This window comes from Xylocopa sonorina, chromosome 5 (assembly GCF_050948175.1).
Source record: "Xylocopa sonorina isolate GNS202 chromosome 5, iyXylSono1_principal, whole genome shotgun sequence".
In the NCBI taxonomy this organism is placed as follows: Eukaryota; Metazoa; Arthropoda; class Insecta; order Hymenoptera; family Apidae; genus Xylocopa; species Xylocopa sonorina.
In genome coordinates this window covers 12,846,877-12,863,237 of record NC_135197.1, presented here as the reverse complement: position 1 = coordinate 12,863,237, position 16,361 = coordinate 12,846,877, and the positions used below count along the sequence as shown (strand labels likewise).

The 16,361-nt window shown below is 35.0% G+C and overlaps 3 protein-coding genes across 3 annotated transcripts; 1 reads left to right on the top strand and 2 right to left on the bottom strand.

Annotated features, from left to right (window-relative positions):
• Positions 1-339: 339 nt before the first annotated feature.
• Bka (FCF1 rRNA-processing protein Bka) lies at positions 340-1,564 on the bottom strand. Its single transcript, XM_076894623.1, has 5 exons — positions 1,415-1,564; positions 1,169-1,251; positions 1,034-1,105; positions 652-961; positions 340-572 (listed from the first exon to the last, which is right to left on the bottom strand). The coding sequence occupies exons 1-5, from the start codon at positions 1,415-1,417 to the stop codon at positions 429-431; spliced, it is 612 nt and encodes a 203-aa protein (XP_076750738.1). The 5' UTR covers positions 1,418-1,564; the 3' UTR covers positions 340-428.
• A 138-nt stretch (positions 1,565-1,702) lies between these two features.
• LOC143423363 (nuclear RNA export factor 1) lies at positions 1,703-7,042 on the top strand. Its single transcript, XM_076894622.1, has 10 exons — positions 1,703-2,165; positions 2,418-2,725; positions 2,802-2,888; positions 2,997-3,243; positions 3,320-3,513; positions 3,601-3,713; positions 4,138-4,174; positions 4,256-4,488; positions 4,613-4,781; positions 4,866-7,042. Exons 1-10 carry the CDS (start codon positions 2,087-2,089, stop codon positions 5,298-5,300), a joined length of 1,902 nt encoding a protein of 633 aa, XP_076750737.1. The 5' UTR covers positions 1,703-2,086; the 3' UTR covers positions 5,301-7,042.
• A 1,459-nt stretch (positions 7,043-8,501) lies between these two features.
• LOC143423696 (integrin alpha-9) lies at positions 8,502-15,093 on the bottom strand. The gene is made up of 25 exons (XM_076895203.1): positions 14,790-15,093; positions 14,583-14,719; positions 14,339-14,521; positions 14,149-14,256; positions 13,844-14,041; positions 13,589-13,768; positions 13,268-13,371; positions 12,543-12,801; positions 12,323-12,464; positions 12,183-12,247; positions 11,968-12,109; positions 11,816-11,901; positions 11,547-11,738; positions 11,342-11,441; positions 11,072-11,264; positions 10,821-11,002; positions 10,638-10,753; positions 10,133-10,564; positions 9,813-9,979; positions 9,563-9,746; positions 9,132-9,504; positions 8,971-9,067; positions 8,774-8,903; positions 8,644-8,700; positions 8,502-8,579 (listed from the first exon to the last, which is right to left on the bottom strand). The coding sequence occupies exons 1-25, from the start codon at positions 15,088-15,090 to the stop codon at positions 8,532-8,534; spliced, it is 4,176 nt and encodes a 1,391-aa protein (XP_076751318.1). The 5' UTR covers positions 15,091-15,093; the 3' UTR covers positions 8,502-8,531.
• Positions 15,094-16,361: the final 1,268 nt, after the last annotated feature.

Here is a 16,361-nt window from a genome sequence, read left to right as displayed (position 1 = left end):
AGCATCATTCGCGAAACAGTAAAATTCTATCGAGTTGCGGTTGTACCTTGCGTGGGCGTTACACGCAACAGCTTCATTGTTTCACCGAACAATAACTGTAACACATTCTGCCCGGTTTATCTTCGGCTGTTCAACAGCCATAGAAACGTATCAATTGTCGCGGTTGCTTCTGAATTGCCCTCGAGAAAAAGAGAGAGAGAGAGAGCATCCTTCGGCGCAAAATATTGAAAATCTGTATAATAGGATGATGGTATCATGAGTTAGAAGCAAAGGAAACGATTTCCGATCTCCGTCGGAGAAGTTACACTGGAGCTAAACGGATATGCCTAAACATTTCAATTACCTTCGCAAAAAAGTTATTAACAAAGTACGTTTTATTATATATAGAACTGTACAATAAAAAAATCCTAATATATTAGGGATAATAATTATTTCTTAGGAGCGCCGTACGCGTCCGGCATTCTTTCTATCGTGTACCTATGTTGAGCAACGTACATTACGGGTACACCTGGTATTTTCCGTATCCGTCTCTTTAGGTCCTTATCATTGGTGGCAACGATGTAGCATTTATGCTAAAATAATGCAATTTTATAATGATTATATAGCGCTGCGTAGACATGAGTTTTCGTAATTGTGTTGTATCATACTTACTTGAGTTACTCTGTTCACAATACAGTCATCCGCATAGGTGCCTTTGTGCATGCAGTTTAACCTCTCGAATCTAGGGTCCTTTATAATCTTCAGAGCTATTCTATACTTCTGTCCTAACTTTTCCAATTCACCCATTACACAATCTGTTATGTACGGAATGCACTTTGCGTATAAACACTGCATCATATTTTCAATGATATCTAATTTGTTTTTAATTGAGAAATTTATAAAATTTGTGTCTATCAAAATGTGATAAGGTGGTCCCAATTGCATATTGTATTGAAAGAACAATGCAGACGATTGCTGAGGCCTGTAATTAAAATGTAGCAATGATTTTTATAGTCGCTCTAGAGATATTAGAATATAGTACGATACTACTTACGTTTCTGTTATTTTAAGCTGAGCTGGATCTTCCTTTTTTGCTTTCTTCGGTGGAGCACGTAGTTCTGGTTTTCTAAAAAGAATAAATTGATATTTTTTAAGAAATTTATACCTGGAAGTTAAAAAAGTTACTCACATTCTTGAATCTCTTGGATTTATCATTTTCTTCATTTGCGCATACTTCTGCAATGCAATTTTCTTCGCCTTTTTAGCCTTTCCCTGCGTACAGCAAATAAGCGAAAAGATTATTTTATGTCACGTTGTGTATAAATTAAATAAGAACAGAGTACAGTCAACAACATCAGAAACATAACCTAAAGGAGAATTTCTCTTTCGATTTCCATATAGTGACGCAGGATTTTATTAATGAGATAGTAATTACCATTGTTTCTAAATGTTTGTTTCCTTCGTTATTTACATTCAAAGTTACAACAATATAAATATCAATCGCGTTAGCTCTTTCGACTCAAAACATTCAGAACATATGAGAATTCGCTTCAGTACTACCAACAATACTGTTTTACCTTTATTTTTCATCGTGGTAGTTGTACCAACTTAAAATAATCCTTCTCCTGCACAGGTGATACCAATTAAATGATCATAAATCTGAACTGTTAATTAATACTTCTTTATTTCGTATAAAATAAAAACAGCACCGTTTTTTATCTCACATCGCGTCGTAAAGATTGTAAGACATATCCGAAATGTTTTTCATTTTAAAAATCATTTGTCCGCCTGCTATCTCTCATTGGTCGCGGCTAATAGTAATGCCTCTCCTTTGATTCATCCTCCATCTTCTTTCGGATCCACGCGAAGGAAAAAAGTTGTATTGCGTAATTTTTGCGTTTCGCCAGAGGAAGGACCGAGTATAATAAGAAGTGTGCATCAACGCAACACGCTGTTAACCCGTTACCGTTGCAGCTACAACATAAATATAGTTAACTCAACTTAATTACGTAGATAAAAAAAATCATTCATTTTCTAACCTTCACAAATTTACGATGATCATTAGCCTTCGTGTATGATCATTTGTCGTACGAATTGAAAAAAAAAAATGCCAAGGAAGCCGAGCAAGACCTCGTGGGGCGGTAGAAGTGGAAGACCTGGGAATTTTGACGATAAACACTACTTCGGTACACTCTTTCGCTATCAATTAATTGTATACATGTTGCATTATTTGTTGTTGAGAATATATAGAGGGGACTTATTTTTTTAATGGGATATGCATAGCTCGTTTCCTTCTAATTCGACGAAAGTAGTTTCAAGGAGTACGAAACTTTGAACGTATTTATATTTGAATAAGTACATAAATGTGAAAATAAAGAAATGGGGTGTACAGCTTTTCGTAGCTTTTATGCTCTGATTGAGTTACGTGTTTTGCATAGGTCACGATGATCGTGTGCCGAGAAATGATGGTAGTTCGTACCTTGGAAACAGACCAAGGGTATCGTTCAAAACACAAACGAGACCGGTGAGGGACATACCCAGAAGTTTGGCCATAGCGTGCCTGGACGAGGATGTTCAAATGGCAACCAGCTCTAATAACAATAATAGACAAGTTATTGTAAGAGGCAGAGATAGAGGCATGCAACGTGGAAGGAATAGTCCTGTGCCTCCTCGAAAGTCTAGAGGTAGAATGTTTCATAGACTTAATCAACTTCCTCTTGGAGAATCCACTTGCTATAAAGTTACTGTAAGTATATAAAAATATTAACTCTCATGATCGGTGTATCGCAGAAATGCCTTATAAAAGTTGTTACTGATTGTAGATACCATATGGAAATAAGTATGATAAGGATTATATAATAAATAATCTTCTTAGTTATATTACCCCAGAAACTTTTGTCCCAATAATGGTAAATATGAACGTTTAAATAAATATTTTGATGATTATGATTATCCAATGTACTGAATATGTACAAGAATTAAATAACTTTAAACCGAATGCAAAATTTTGTAAACAGTACAAGACAATTGGGCACTCGGCTGGTTTTTACATAGACGACAGTAAAGTAGCCAATGCGCTGCTTAATTGTGATCGTAAAATTACAACTAACGATGGATTCAAACTGCAAGTATGGGTTTCAAGACCCAAATTCCCAGTATGTGAAATCGATGATAAATTAAAGGAAAGACTGAAACAAGCCATGGCCAAAAGATACGTACCTGGAACGAATGCACTAGATTTATCAAGGTTTCACAAAGATCCTGGTTGGTAAAATTTAAACTCACCTTGAGAATAAATGTTTCTAAAGAAATATTAATGTAAATTATCCATATATCACAGATCTCATTAACGACTACTTCTGTGCACTGTTCCGACCTATGATGCTGCAAGTAGTGTTGGACATTGTAGCAGAACACATACCAGATTTGGAAGCACTGAATTTAGATGGAAATATGTTGATGCTCCTCGAAAAGTTAAACCTGTTGAGTAAAAAATTTGCAAAGTTAAAAATTCTGTACCTTGGTGACAATAAGGTAATTAATTTAAGATGATGCAAGTTACGAACAGCTTTCAATTCCTATCGTGGATCACGCTTCAATCAAGTTACTAATGTTTCGCAGATAAAAGAAATAAATCAAATAGATATTATCAAAGACTTGAAGTTGGAGGAACTGAAACTAGCAGGAAACCCTATATGCAACAAGTATAGAACACGACAAAATGATTACATTAGGTAATGTATCGTTTCAATATGATCTTCCTTTTCATGATGATGGAATTCTTCAGGTGTGGATTAGGTTGATACAAATTTTACAGCCGCCTTGTTTATGTTAATAATTAACAGGTTATGCTCTAATAAAATATCGAACGATTAATTTGGTAGAATGCGAACGAATTAATGGAACTTTTTTTTTTGCTTTCTCTCTCTTTCTCTCTCTCTCTCTCTCTCTCTCTCTCTCTCTCTCTTTCTCTCTCTCTCCTTTTACAATTAATCTAATTTTTATTTTATATGAAATGAAAAAGTGATTGATCCTGAAAATTCTAATTGATCTGTGTATTTTCTTCTTTGTTATTATTTTCAATAATAAGGCAAATATTTCTGTTATTACGACTAACTTGGAGCTTCCGGGCTTCTGGCTTTTCTTTCCCGACCATAGCGACGTGAGGAAACGGTTCCCCAAACTTCTGCGGTTGGTAAGTAATTATCGATAGTCGTGCTATTAATCGTTATATATTTCGCGAAGTACAGCGCAACCACTTTCAATATTTTGTAAGGATGGTATCGAACTTCCAAAGCCAATCTTGTTCGACGTAGTGGACGAAGGAAATAAAATGCCCTCCTCTCAGAGAATATTCGCTGCAAATGCAAAGGCGCAAGACATTGCTAGCCAATTTTTGCAACAATACTTTCTCATATTTGACAGCGATAATCGCCAGCCACTATTGGACGCGTACGTCGAATACGCGTGTTTCAGTATGACTGTGTCCAACACTCAAAATCCGAACAAGTAAGTTCACATGATCCACGTATTACGTGTAAAGTGCCTTTTCGGGGTACAATTGAAAATGCGACTGAAACAAAAATTAAATAAACGTGTAACATATATTTCACTAACAAACGTGGTATTGCAGACTGAACGGATATCTAATGGAAAACAGAAATTTGTACAGAATAAACGATACGAATAGAAGACAGAAATTACTGAAGCAGGGACGTTTGCCCGTAGTTTCGTTTATTTCTGAAATGCCACAAACTTCTCACTATCTGAACACATTCACAATGGACATTAGCCTGATCACGGTAGGATATCGTGCATGAACGAAAATAAAATTAACACATAAATGTTTGTTTGTCGTATGTTACGCATCGAGTCTATATTTGTAGGAGGGGATGATGTTGATCACGGTTACCGGACTGTTCAAAGAGCTCGATAAAAAGGAACAGCCCATTCGTTACTTCAATCGAACGTTCATAATAGTTCCAGAAGGGACTGGTTATTGTATTCGAAACGAGCAGCTACATATCGCTCAACCAACGGACGCACAGCTGAAACAATTAAACAGTCAACCACAAACACAGATAACGAGTCCGTCGACGTCGGTACCTTCGAGCAGCGGCAGCGTGAAACCCACACCGGCGCAATTACCTGAAGACATGAAACAACAAATGACAGTGACACTGAGCCAACAAACGAACATGAACCTTGAATGGAGTTTAAAATGTTTAGAAGAAGTGTCGTGGATTTATGAGAAAGCGCTCTCGGCGTTTCAAGAGTTCTACAAGCGGGGACAAATACCAGCGGAAGCATTTAACAGATAAGAAAAATATAATATGCAGGAAAAAGTAAGATTCAGAACAATATTTTAATTCTATTTGTTATTCTTTTCTGCTGCATGTCTCTTTACAATATACAGTACCTTTTACGTTGCAATCTGAATTAAGACTTGAGTTTTGGATGTTATCTTTACTTTTATTCAGACAAAAGTTTGACGAATAGTCGCTAATTGTGTTAATCGCGAATACGTAGCTCTTTTTTTCTTTCCGTTTAATAATGGTCCAAAACTACTGCCTGCAATTTACGAGCAACACGTCGATAGTAAATAAAAAGAAGCTTGTTGTGAAATTCGAAAATGATTTTTCTTCACTTCAGGGTAATTTAATCGACAACAAACTTCTTTTTATCTGTTAAAGTTGATAACAATATTTTATCTTGATAAAAGAATGAAGATTGGGGTGTACGGGCGTAGTTTAGGTTTCGCAAGCAGTTGTCTTTTATTCAGGTTGCCGTATACCCAAGGGTTACAACTGTAGTAATAATTCTTTTAAGTTTAATCAATTTCAGGGAAACGTATTGCTCTTGCGATACAATGAATTTGTACTTTTCAGTATGTCGAAAGTTTCGTGTTAATTGCATTGAAATGTTGTCGAACTCCCATAGCCATGTTCTTAGATTATCCTTTTTTATATCAAAGGAAGAAAGTCAAACACGTTAATTCAGAATCACTATTTGGTTCGTGTGAAACCTATCCCAATAGGTCGCTGTAATCGTACTGATTCATTTGTCGAGGATTTGCTTTTATGTGATAATGTGTCGATCGTTGTTTTGCAACGAACGCGAACAAGTTTTATCGCCGTGTATATTGTCATTCTCAAGTTGGCGAGTGTGTACTGATCCTTGTATAAGGGATCATATTTAATACCGAATAAGCAAGTAATACCTTTCGTATAATATGGATTCCGTGTGCTGCCGATACAATTACATTTTTTTTCTGTACGTGACGATGCTTATTTCACTTCAAGATTCAAAAAAATTAAATTCGTAACATACCTTCGCTCCCTTCTGCAATGGTTACAAAAAGTATTAACGCATACCCGTATTCTACAATAAGATTCTCCTTAGCGAATTTTATATTTCATTTTCACAGTTTAAACCTTTGTAATTATATGGAGATACATACTATTAAATGATACAAAATATGACATACAGTAGAACCAATTATCGAGTAATCGAACGGTACTGATCTTTATGCAAATGAAGGGATTTTTGAATTAAAAAATTCACATTTTCTTTCAATTAATCAACCTTCTGATAATTAAGGTTCTACTATATTGGGAGCAATAAGTATGTAAAGGCCAAAATAAATACAGTATTGTGCAAATACTTTTTTGTGACCAATGTAGACTCTGTATGTGAAATTTTGTTCTACTTTTTTTAAATAAATAATTCTATATTGGCATAGAATTGTTAGAGAGCAAAATATTCAACGTCAATTCAGTGTTTGTATTACTCGCTTCTAAATGTGCTATCGGTGAGATGAGCATCATTACGGACTTAGTACAAATTGATTTATATTAAACGTTGTAAGATTGCAATATAATGAAAGAATGTGTATGCTCGGAAAGGACATAGCAAACTTTACTTAATATTGTGCTGGTTGATCGTGTTTAGTATATAAACATATTATATAATTTTTTCAATAATAAAAAAAAGGAAAAGGAAAAAAAAATTATTTCTATAGTTATTTTTGTTAATAGTGAAGAAAAAAGAGAAAAATGATATATATATAAAAAAAAGCAAAAAAAAAAAAACCGACGAATCAGCCAGCTTGAAAATTTCATTTATCCGATGAAAATTGAAATATCATGTTAGCTTTTCACACTGAGAAGTACCGATATGAGTACTGTACACTTAAATGTATTGTTATATCTGTCATGAATATCTTAACATTATTTTGTCAAAAACTATACGAATTCAAAGATGAATTACAGCATGTGAGTATACATTATTTATTGGTGTTCATAAGTAAACGCGTGTCTAACGAAACAATATTGCCCCGCCACCCTACGCATATCCAAGGAAAAGAAGACCAATTAAATCCCATAAACTGTAAACCATTCAGTTTATTGACTTTTGATACAATCAAACGACTCGTCATCAATAATTCCTTGACGAGCAGATTGCTGATAAAAGAATACGAGGCAGCTGTGCTGATGGATCAGTTGGAAGTGTAACAGGCAGATGTGCATCGGGGACAAACTTGAAAAGTTTGATCGCCGTCTTTTGTCAGAACCTGTCGATACACGAATGTATGTGCCGCAACAAAACGGTCACACGGTGTCCGTGCAATGTTAAGAACCAGCATGACGACATCGAAAGAGGACGAACTTCACTCGAGCGTATCGCTTCTGTGATATTGAATAAAAAATAATTGTTGTGCCGTGCTGATGTCAGCCAGACAGAAGCTACGATCACACCCATCAATCGTGTGCCTCTTCGAGAAAGCGCAATAGCTTGAACCAGCAAACGGAAGCTGATCTAGGTGCATCAGAAGGTGGAACTGAAGAATGAAACGATGCAAATGACGTATGTGCAGTCCGAAGAAATAATTCTGCGATGCAGAGTACAGTCTGAAATTGTGTAAAGTAGAAATAATTGATTTTCAACCAAGAGAATAGTTTATGCTCACATCCTGTATGCATTTTGTTTTACCGTTAAAACGAGGATTGATATTACTGATAAAATTTCTTCAAAAAAAAAATTGTAATCACGATCTGACGTATTATACGAACCTAGTTCGATTCGTTGTACGAAAAAAAGAAAAAGAATATCGTAAACAATGTTTATGGAATCATTCTTAAGTAAGAGATCAATTCGTGAGACATTGCTATTGATCTTCAAATGTACTCTAAAATTACGGACAATGCGAATGTTACGTACCTTTTGTAGTTATGAGTTAAGAGGAATGTAAATATTTACATTGATCGATGTATATGTTTAGGATACATTTGCTTTCATTATGTTTTGAACGACTTAAGATATTTGAATACGATATATCAACTGTAAATAACACAATATGTAATTAATAAAAGTGAACATTTGTATACTTGAGGGCTTTGAGAGAGGTATTGATCACAACGTAAATAGAAATTAAAAATTTATTTACAGTACATAAACCATTTCCTCGCAGACAAAAAAAGTCTTAAATTTGGTGTTTGAATTAAGTTAGATATTACTTATATTTTTTAAGTACTTTTAAACTGTTAAAAATATTATGTATCTTCAGGCTTAATTGTAGTTAAGGCTTCGTTTTCAGTTACCTACAAATGGAGTTATTAATTAAAACATTATTTTGAAGTTTATAAAAAATTATAAAATACCTACTTCATCATTTTTTGGATCTGTTACAGCTTGTTTTCCTTTTCGTTTAAAGAAACCCATCTGGAAAGTGTAATTAATGGAAAGTAGTACACGTTAAGCTCAACGTTAGAAAAACATTAAAATATTGTCTTACCGTTCTTAAAATTATAGCAAAAATTAATAACAGTAACAACCCAAATAAAACGGAAACGATAATAATCCATAGCTGTAGCTTTTCTAGTTTTGGACTATCGTAAAACATTGTTGCAACCTCAATTATAGATCTACGATACAATTTGTAAATTATTTAAAAGAATGTTCAAGTAGTGATATTCGAAGTCAACAATTTACCGTGTTCCATTTACATGTACCCTCGCCTCAGGTTTTATTATTTCCACACTCGCCTCGGTAGAAAATTTCAAAATGGTTTTATTGTTCTTAAAATTGTCTGAAATGTAATAACACTCATTACACGTTTCACACTATATAAATCGATCACGTGAAATAATTACCTCTAAGTTTATCAACGTCTAAGAGGAATTTAATCACCAGCTTCCCAATGTCTTGCAATGTCTTCAACGCGTTTAAATCGCATACGATAGTCATACAATTCACGTCACGGGTTGAACAATTCATATAAATGATATTAGTTGGCCAACTCTCGTTCAAAGCTTGTGGAGCTGTTGGATCCTCTATATCATAGAGCCATAAATAGTCATCCGATTCTCTTTTTTCTATCGTATGCTTTTTACTTTGTTGCATCCCATTGGAAAACATAGATATATTGAATTGTTCCAAGGATGGTTCCGGTTGTATCTCTTCTTGTTGAGCGTCTAACAAAGTATTTTCTGACGAGCACTCGAATAGTTTCCCTGAGATGTATAGCTAAAAATACATACATTAAATAATTAATCTTTAGAAGAATGAACCAACAGATTCATACCTGAGGTTTATACACGTGTAACAGTGTTTCTGAATCCTTGATAGTTAATGGTACTTTAACGGTAAGGTGTGCATCTTCTATAGGTGATGCTCCAAGTTTATACACCTGATAGGTATGTTGAAAGTTAATGTTTGGTACAGTTTCGTTTATATTGGTTAAATAATAGACTTCATCGTTTGATTTCCTGAAAAATTTAATTGGTAAACATAAATGTAGATTACTGTACATCCAGAATCTAGATGATACGAACCCGTATAGAGATAAAGAAACTTCGTTTACTATATTGAGCGTTTCAACTATACTTGTCATCCCAATATTCGTACTACGAGACTTTATCGTTATACGAAAATGCAAAATATTGTCGTCTAGCGAATCATTGATCACGTGTTTAATATTCAAGTCTAATTTAACACTTTTCTGCAACAAATTAAAGTATAAATACTTATTATCATGTTAAGTACCGAGCGAACGTAATCTAGACGCCTCAAAGGCGTTAGGACAGTTATTGTATGTTGAATATCTGAATCGGATGTCTTTCAAGAAGTGATAGAAAAGAAATTAGCTAGATACCTCTTCTTTTTCCCAGATCGGGTTGCCCGAGTCACAAATTACTATTAGATTCTCTTTGGAAATCTCCTCTCGACACGAAGGTAGAACGCTACGTAATACCACGCCCTTGGGAATGGCAAATTCGACGGTGGTAAGGTACGCAGGTTCCCCATAGTTCTTTAAATCGACTTCTAAACTTATATCGCCGGAACCGACGACCCATGTGTTGTTGTCCCGTACATTGTGAAATTTCGCTGCGGCGTATATATTACAATTACAGACTTTGTCTTCTCCGCAACCAATGTTGAATGGAAGTAAAGTCTGTGCAACTTGTAGCTTGCTGTCCCGTTTCTCTACAGGGCAGAATTCGCAAAACCGGCTCGACGCGTTAGCATACTCAAAATCGTGTCTCGCAATGATACTGATTGGCTCGATAAAATCTTGTATGTTGCTCTGCGAATAGTCAGACATTTGGTGAGACTCGAGTTAGCGTAAGATTGATGCGATAACAAAAATCAATTATTACCGAAAGATTAATTTGCGTAGACAAACAATTATTTAACTGGGTGGAAGTTTTCAGTTTCAAAACTGTCTCCTCAGTTCTTTTATATTGTTCGTCTATGGTAACCGTGATCCTAAGCACTGTGGATAGAACTAACTTGTAGTTTACTGAACAATAACTCTAAACGAGAACAGTTAGATAACCGACCTGGCATATTCTGATCTTTGAATCGAGTGTAACTGGGGCATATATTGAGAAGGAATTGCCTAGCATCTCTTTGCAATATATCAGGTACCGTAGCAATCACAAGTTTCGTCTTCGTTACTGGTCTGCTACGAAGTACTAGAGCGTGTTGCGATTTGTATGCTCCAATTGCGATATCCAAGTACCTGCGCATAAAAAAACTAATGATTTCTGCCTTCTAAAATTGATCTAATCACATAATAAATATTAGCAACCCGTTTCTATCAATATCGACCGGTTTCGATATTGAGAATCCAAATCTCTTTATTTTTCGGCCAGAATTCAATTTTGAGAAGCTTGCAGTATCGATTCGTTGCGATACTTGTAGATTAGTATCTTTCAAATCCGAGCCTCCGTTATATATGTAAACTACACCATCTCCTTCCCAAGGTGCTCCCACGATAATATCTGTTATAATGATAGAATAAATTATACGAAAACCTGTAAGAAGATTAAACTGTTTATCATAAATAGATTCGAATTACCATCGTATCCATCAGCATCCAAATCACCGCTGGCTATAGCGTATCCAAAATGACTACCTTCTACGTTCCCTTGCAAAATTGCAGCTACTTCAAACTGTCCCTATAAAAAGTAAGTGCAAACAGCTTCGTGTAGAACAAAACAATGGTTTTAAATCGCGGACATGTGGTGTTAGAAACTTGAAAAGAGTTAGGAAGCGTTTCTCACCTTAAGAGTACTAAGATAAACATACACTCTACCATTATCCTCTCCCCAATACGGTGCACCAACTAGCAGATCGTCCAAACCATCATTATTCAAATCTCCTACAGCCAGACTGGCTCCAAAATATTCGCCTAAACTACTGCCCTGTAGTTTTATAATACATGGTTCTTTCAATTCTGGATTGATTATTCCTACCTAAAAGGGAACCATTCGTAGAAGATCTTTTATTTCAATGGAATACGTATTCCAGAATATTAATGTTAACTTATTACCAGACCGACATATTTCCAACTTGGCGCACCGCTGACGAAAAGCAATTGATCCTTTTTGAAAAAATAGCCAGATTCAGTACTGTAACCTGCGCGAATACATTATTGTTCAATAACAATACATTTAATATATACATATAGTGTAAAAGGAATACCAAATTGAGATGCATCATCAATTAATGGCCAGATTACATTTATCCTTTTCTTCGAATATAATATATCCACTGTTCCATGGGCCTCGCGTTTTGGTTCTCCTATGATGCGATTTATTTCTCCCATCTTCCGATTTTTGCCTGTCTGCATTTTATTTATCAATTACATGTCTCGTGATAGAGTTTAAAGTATACTGTAAAATGTGATCCATACATACCTTCCTTGAGGCATAACAAACAGAAAAGCCGTGCATCGGATTGAACCAAAATTTCACATTAAAATCTAATCAATTTAAATGAAGAAAGTGTTTAGCAAATCAGACGTAATTTTAGCGAAATAGTTTCCTCGATCGCTTACCATGAAGCGTCAGATTTCTGTCCTCGATTGCTAGCGCATTTGACAAGACATTTCCTTGGTAGCACATCCCCTGTAAGGTGTTACCAGCCTCGGTCAATTTATCTTCATTTATGATGGTTACAATTGTTCGCGGCGCGCATACCTAAAATTAGTATATCACTGGTTTAACAAAGAGTACACGTTCAATTAGTATGTCACTGGTTCAACGAAATATACGTACTGTTAGCATCCCAGTTGATCCGTCTATGGAAATTGCACTTCCAAACCAGCCGCGTTGCTTCCGTATCATCATTTTCATCTTGATTTGGCGTATGTAATCTTCTTCGTTCTCGACCCTCTCCGGTTTGATTTCGTGACATTTAGCATTTTCAATCGAGCAGCGAAATACAATACCAGGTTCGACTATATCCAATAATTTCTTAGTTTGATTCACATTTGGGTCCACGGAATAGTTTCCTCTTGGTGCTCCAACTATCAACCTTCCACAATAGCATAGCGTAAGATGAAACGTATAGTAATGTGTTTCTAAATAACTATGTAAAATTTGATTCAAAGCTAGAAAAAGAATAATGGGCGTTACCAAGATTTATCGGAAAGCCGATCGTAATGCAAATGTACGGTGTAACCGAAGTAACTGTTACTTTTCGTCGCGACACCTCCGTACCAGATACGTGGAAAATCCACATCTATGTTGTATGCACAAGTAATTTCAATAAATAAAAAGACTATTCCTTTAACGATCATTCTGCGTTGAGTACGAACTGACCGTGTATCCTCGGAGAGGAAGTTACCATAGTATTATTATAGTACAGGAAAACGGATGATAACGTAATCGCTGAGAAATGTATCATCGTAATGCTACTTAATTCTGACCAATAAATTATTTATTTCATCGCTCGTTGTCGTATGACAAAACTATATACATGAAATTGTTACTTAATTTACAGTTGCATTCCTAAAATTTTTACTCTCTTTTGCATATGTTTTTCAATATCTTTTCTGTAATGTGGCAGATTATCTCGTGGGTCCTGTAGTGGCAATTCAGGGCACTGAAATACATTTAGAATTTTTACATGTATAATGTAACCATTGGATCAAATAAAAATTGGGAGACAAAACATTTGGGATACTTTCGTTATTAATTAGCTAGGCATAATTATTGTTCTCTAATAAAGATTTTAGGCAATGGCCTTCAGAATTGGTGCCATTTTTCTTAGTCTGACAAAACACTTTCAGGCAATACTCAGATCTAATAATAAAATTTACCCCGACATCTCTTCTTAGTTCCAATGCTGCGGGCATTGATTCAATAATTCTTGCTTTCCTATTTTCTAAACTAGGATGCTGTTTGAATAATGATAATAGAGAATTCTTAATACCAGAAAGCTCATCAAATGTTTCCATAATGTCCAAGAATACTAAAGCTTCTCTCGGATCGATACAACTCTAAAAGTACATTTATCATTTTTGTAACTCTAGTGAAACAAATTCTCAAAATGTATTAATAAATAAATTGCATACTTTCACGGCTAATTTGAATCCAACTGTGTCAGCTTCGGTTTCACACTGTCTTTTATACCAGGAAAAGGTAGTAGCAAAAAATATATACAAGCCTGAACAAAGCAGTGCTGCTCTCCTTCCTTCATATAATAACCAAATTAAAAATGAAAGTATAGAAGTTACTATATCACATACTATTCCCCAAGACAATGTGTTTGACTGAAAACAATTATATTTTTTATTATTAGATGTGTTTCATTTTTTTTTTTTATGGAAGGTTTTAAAAATGTGCTGATTGTCTTTTTTTTAATATAATCATAACTTACTGTATGAAGTAGCATTTCATGCGACATCTCATGAGCTAGAATAAATATCAGCTGATCGTCGCTCTTAATGAAATTAAAAATGTCGTAAAGAATAATAATATTTCTATCCTGAAAAATGTTTGGAATGTAATTCTATTATAATGTATATAATATATATAATATTTGGTTCATAGAATAGCCGTTTACGTACTGGTAAAATTAACACGTTTGGAATTGATGTTATATTGAACATACGATGGATTATAGTGACATTCCAATTAATATTTCTGAATATTTCTTCATTAGAATGCGACAGTCTTCTTATTGCCTTTGCAACCCTTGCATACATGGGATCATTCAATGGTACCACATTATCTTCATTTCGTACCACCATCTGTACAAATTGGCAATTGTACTAAACATTATATCATTATGTATATCATTGAAATACATACATTAAAAAGAATTTTAGCATTCTCAATTTGCTGAGTTTGATCGTAAAGAATCAAGCGTGATTTTTTCATTATTGGGTCTGTTTCAAAGCAATTCAAGCAATAAATGAATAATATAAAAGACATAAATCCCAAGGTACCTGCAAATACGCATATACATTAAATATTTACTACAATATTATAATTGCTGATGAATTCGAAATGATCTACCATTAAAAATATGTCTCCTTTGCCTATACCATTTTGTGTACTTTTCTCGTTGCATTGGAGTTAGCTTCAACCACCATTTCCTAGCATATAATCCACCTAGAATTGAACCAAAGCATAGAATCAAAGGTGTAGGATAATGTAGCTTCCGCGTTGTGTGGAAATTTGATCTCTGAAGCTTTAGGCATTCCCATTTTCTCTCAGATCTTTTATACTGGGAGAGAAATGTTTCAGTAATGGTATTGTACAAGACATTTTGTCTTCTACAGATTACAGTTCTACATTGAAGATATTTGCAGTACATTCTACGTATCGTATAAGCAGTTACATCGATGGAATCGTTATACCAGCGCAACTTTGAACAGGTTTTCGATGTACAGAGTACTTTTGAAAGGAGGAATTTCAATTCCGTATACTAATGGATGCGGTGTGTTTATTTCAAAGGCATTAGGGTAAGTTCAGACAATTGGTACGTGTACACAAAAAATTTCAACACTTTTATTATGGTTTGTTTATAGGGTGATTCATTCAAGATGCAACCGTACACACTGCACCCTATGATCTTTTGTTGGAAACGTGTAATTGCAGCGTAAAGCAGAAGATAAGTACGTTTCTCTGCTATCCTAGAATTTCAAGTCTACCGTATCTATTGGGAATTATGCAAACTCCTAATCCACCGAGCAGCACACCATAACTGCAGGCATAGAGAGTGTCTTCAGCAATCGATTGATAATTTAATACATGTATAATTATAGTATGTATAAGTTTTAATTACAAGATGTATTGTAAATGACTTTATAAGTATACTAATTTGTAATAATTGCATTGTGAAAGAAATTTTGTAATCTACAAATTGTTAAACAGTTTGAATAAACGTTCTGTCCATGTTTAATCAATTGTTTAATCATTTAATGGCCTATGCAACAATCCTAGAATGACCAATTCCAATTCCCAAAACGAAAAGATGTCATACTTCTAAATTGAAATTTAGAACACACAGAATTCTTGGAATATGACGTCATTTCCAAGAAATGGCTAAAAACGAATACCTCCTATGATATCATGTTCTCCTGATACATTGCCGATTTTTCGACCAAAATTTCCAAAAATCGACTTTGTATCAGGAGAACATGACGTCACAGGAGGTATCGGAAATTCCAGGAATTCTCGATGACGTCATTTCCAAGAAGTGGCACTTTGGGATACCTCCTATGACGTCATGTTCTCCTGATACATTGCCGATTTTTCGACCAAGATCCCGAAAATCCGACTTTGTATCAGGAGAATATGACGTCACAGGAGGTATCGGCAATTCCAGGAATTCTCGATGACGTCATTTCCAAGAAGTGGCGCTTTCGGATACCTCCTATGACGTCATGTTCTCCTGATACAAAGTCGGATTTTCAAGATTTTAGTCGAGAAATCGGCAATGTATCAGGAGAACATGACGTCATAGGAGGTATCCGAATAGTGCCACTTCTTGGAAATGTCGTCATCGGGAATTCCTGGAATTTCGGCGACTCCTGGAAGTGACGTCATTTTCCTAGAAGTGGCACGCATACCTCCTCACTACTT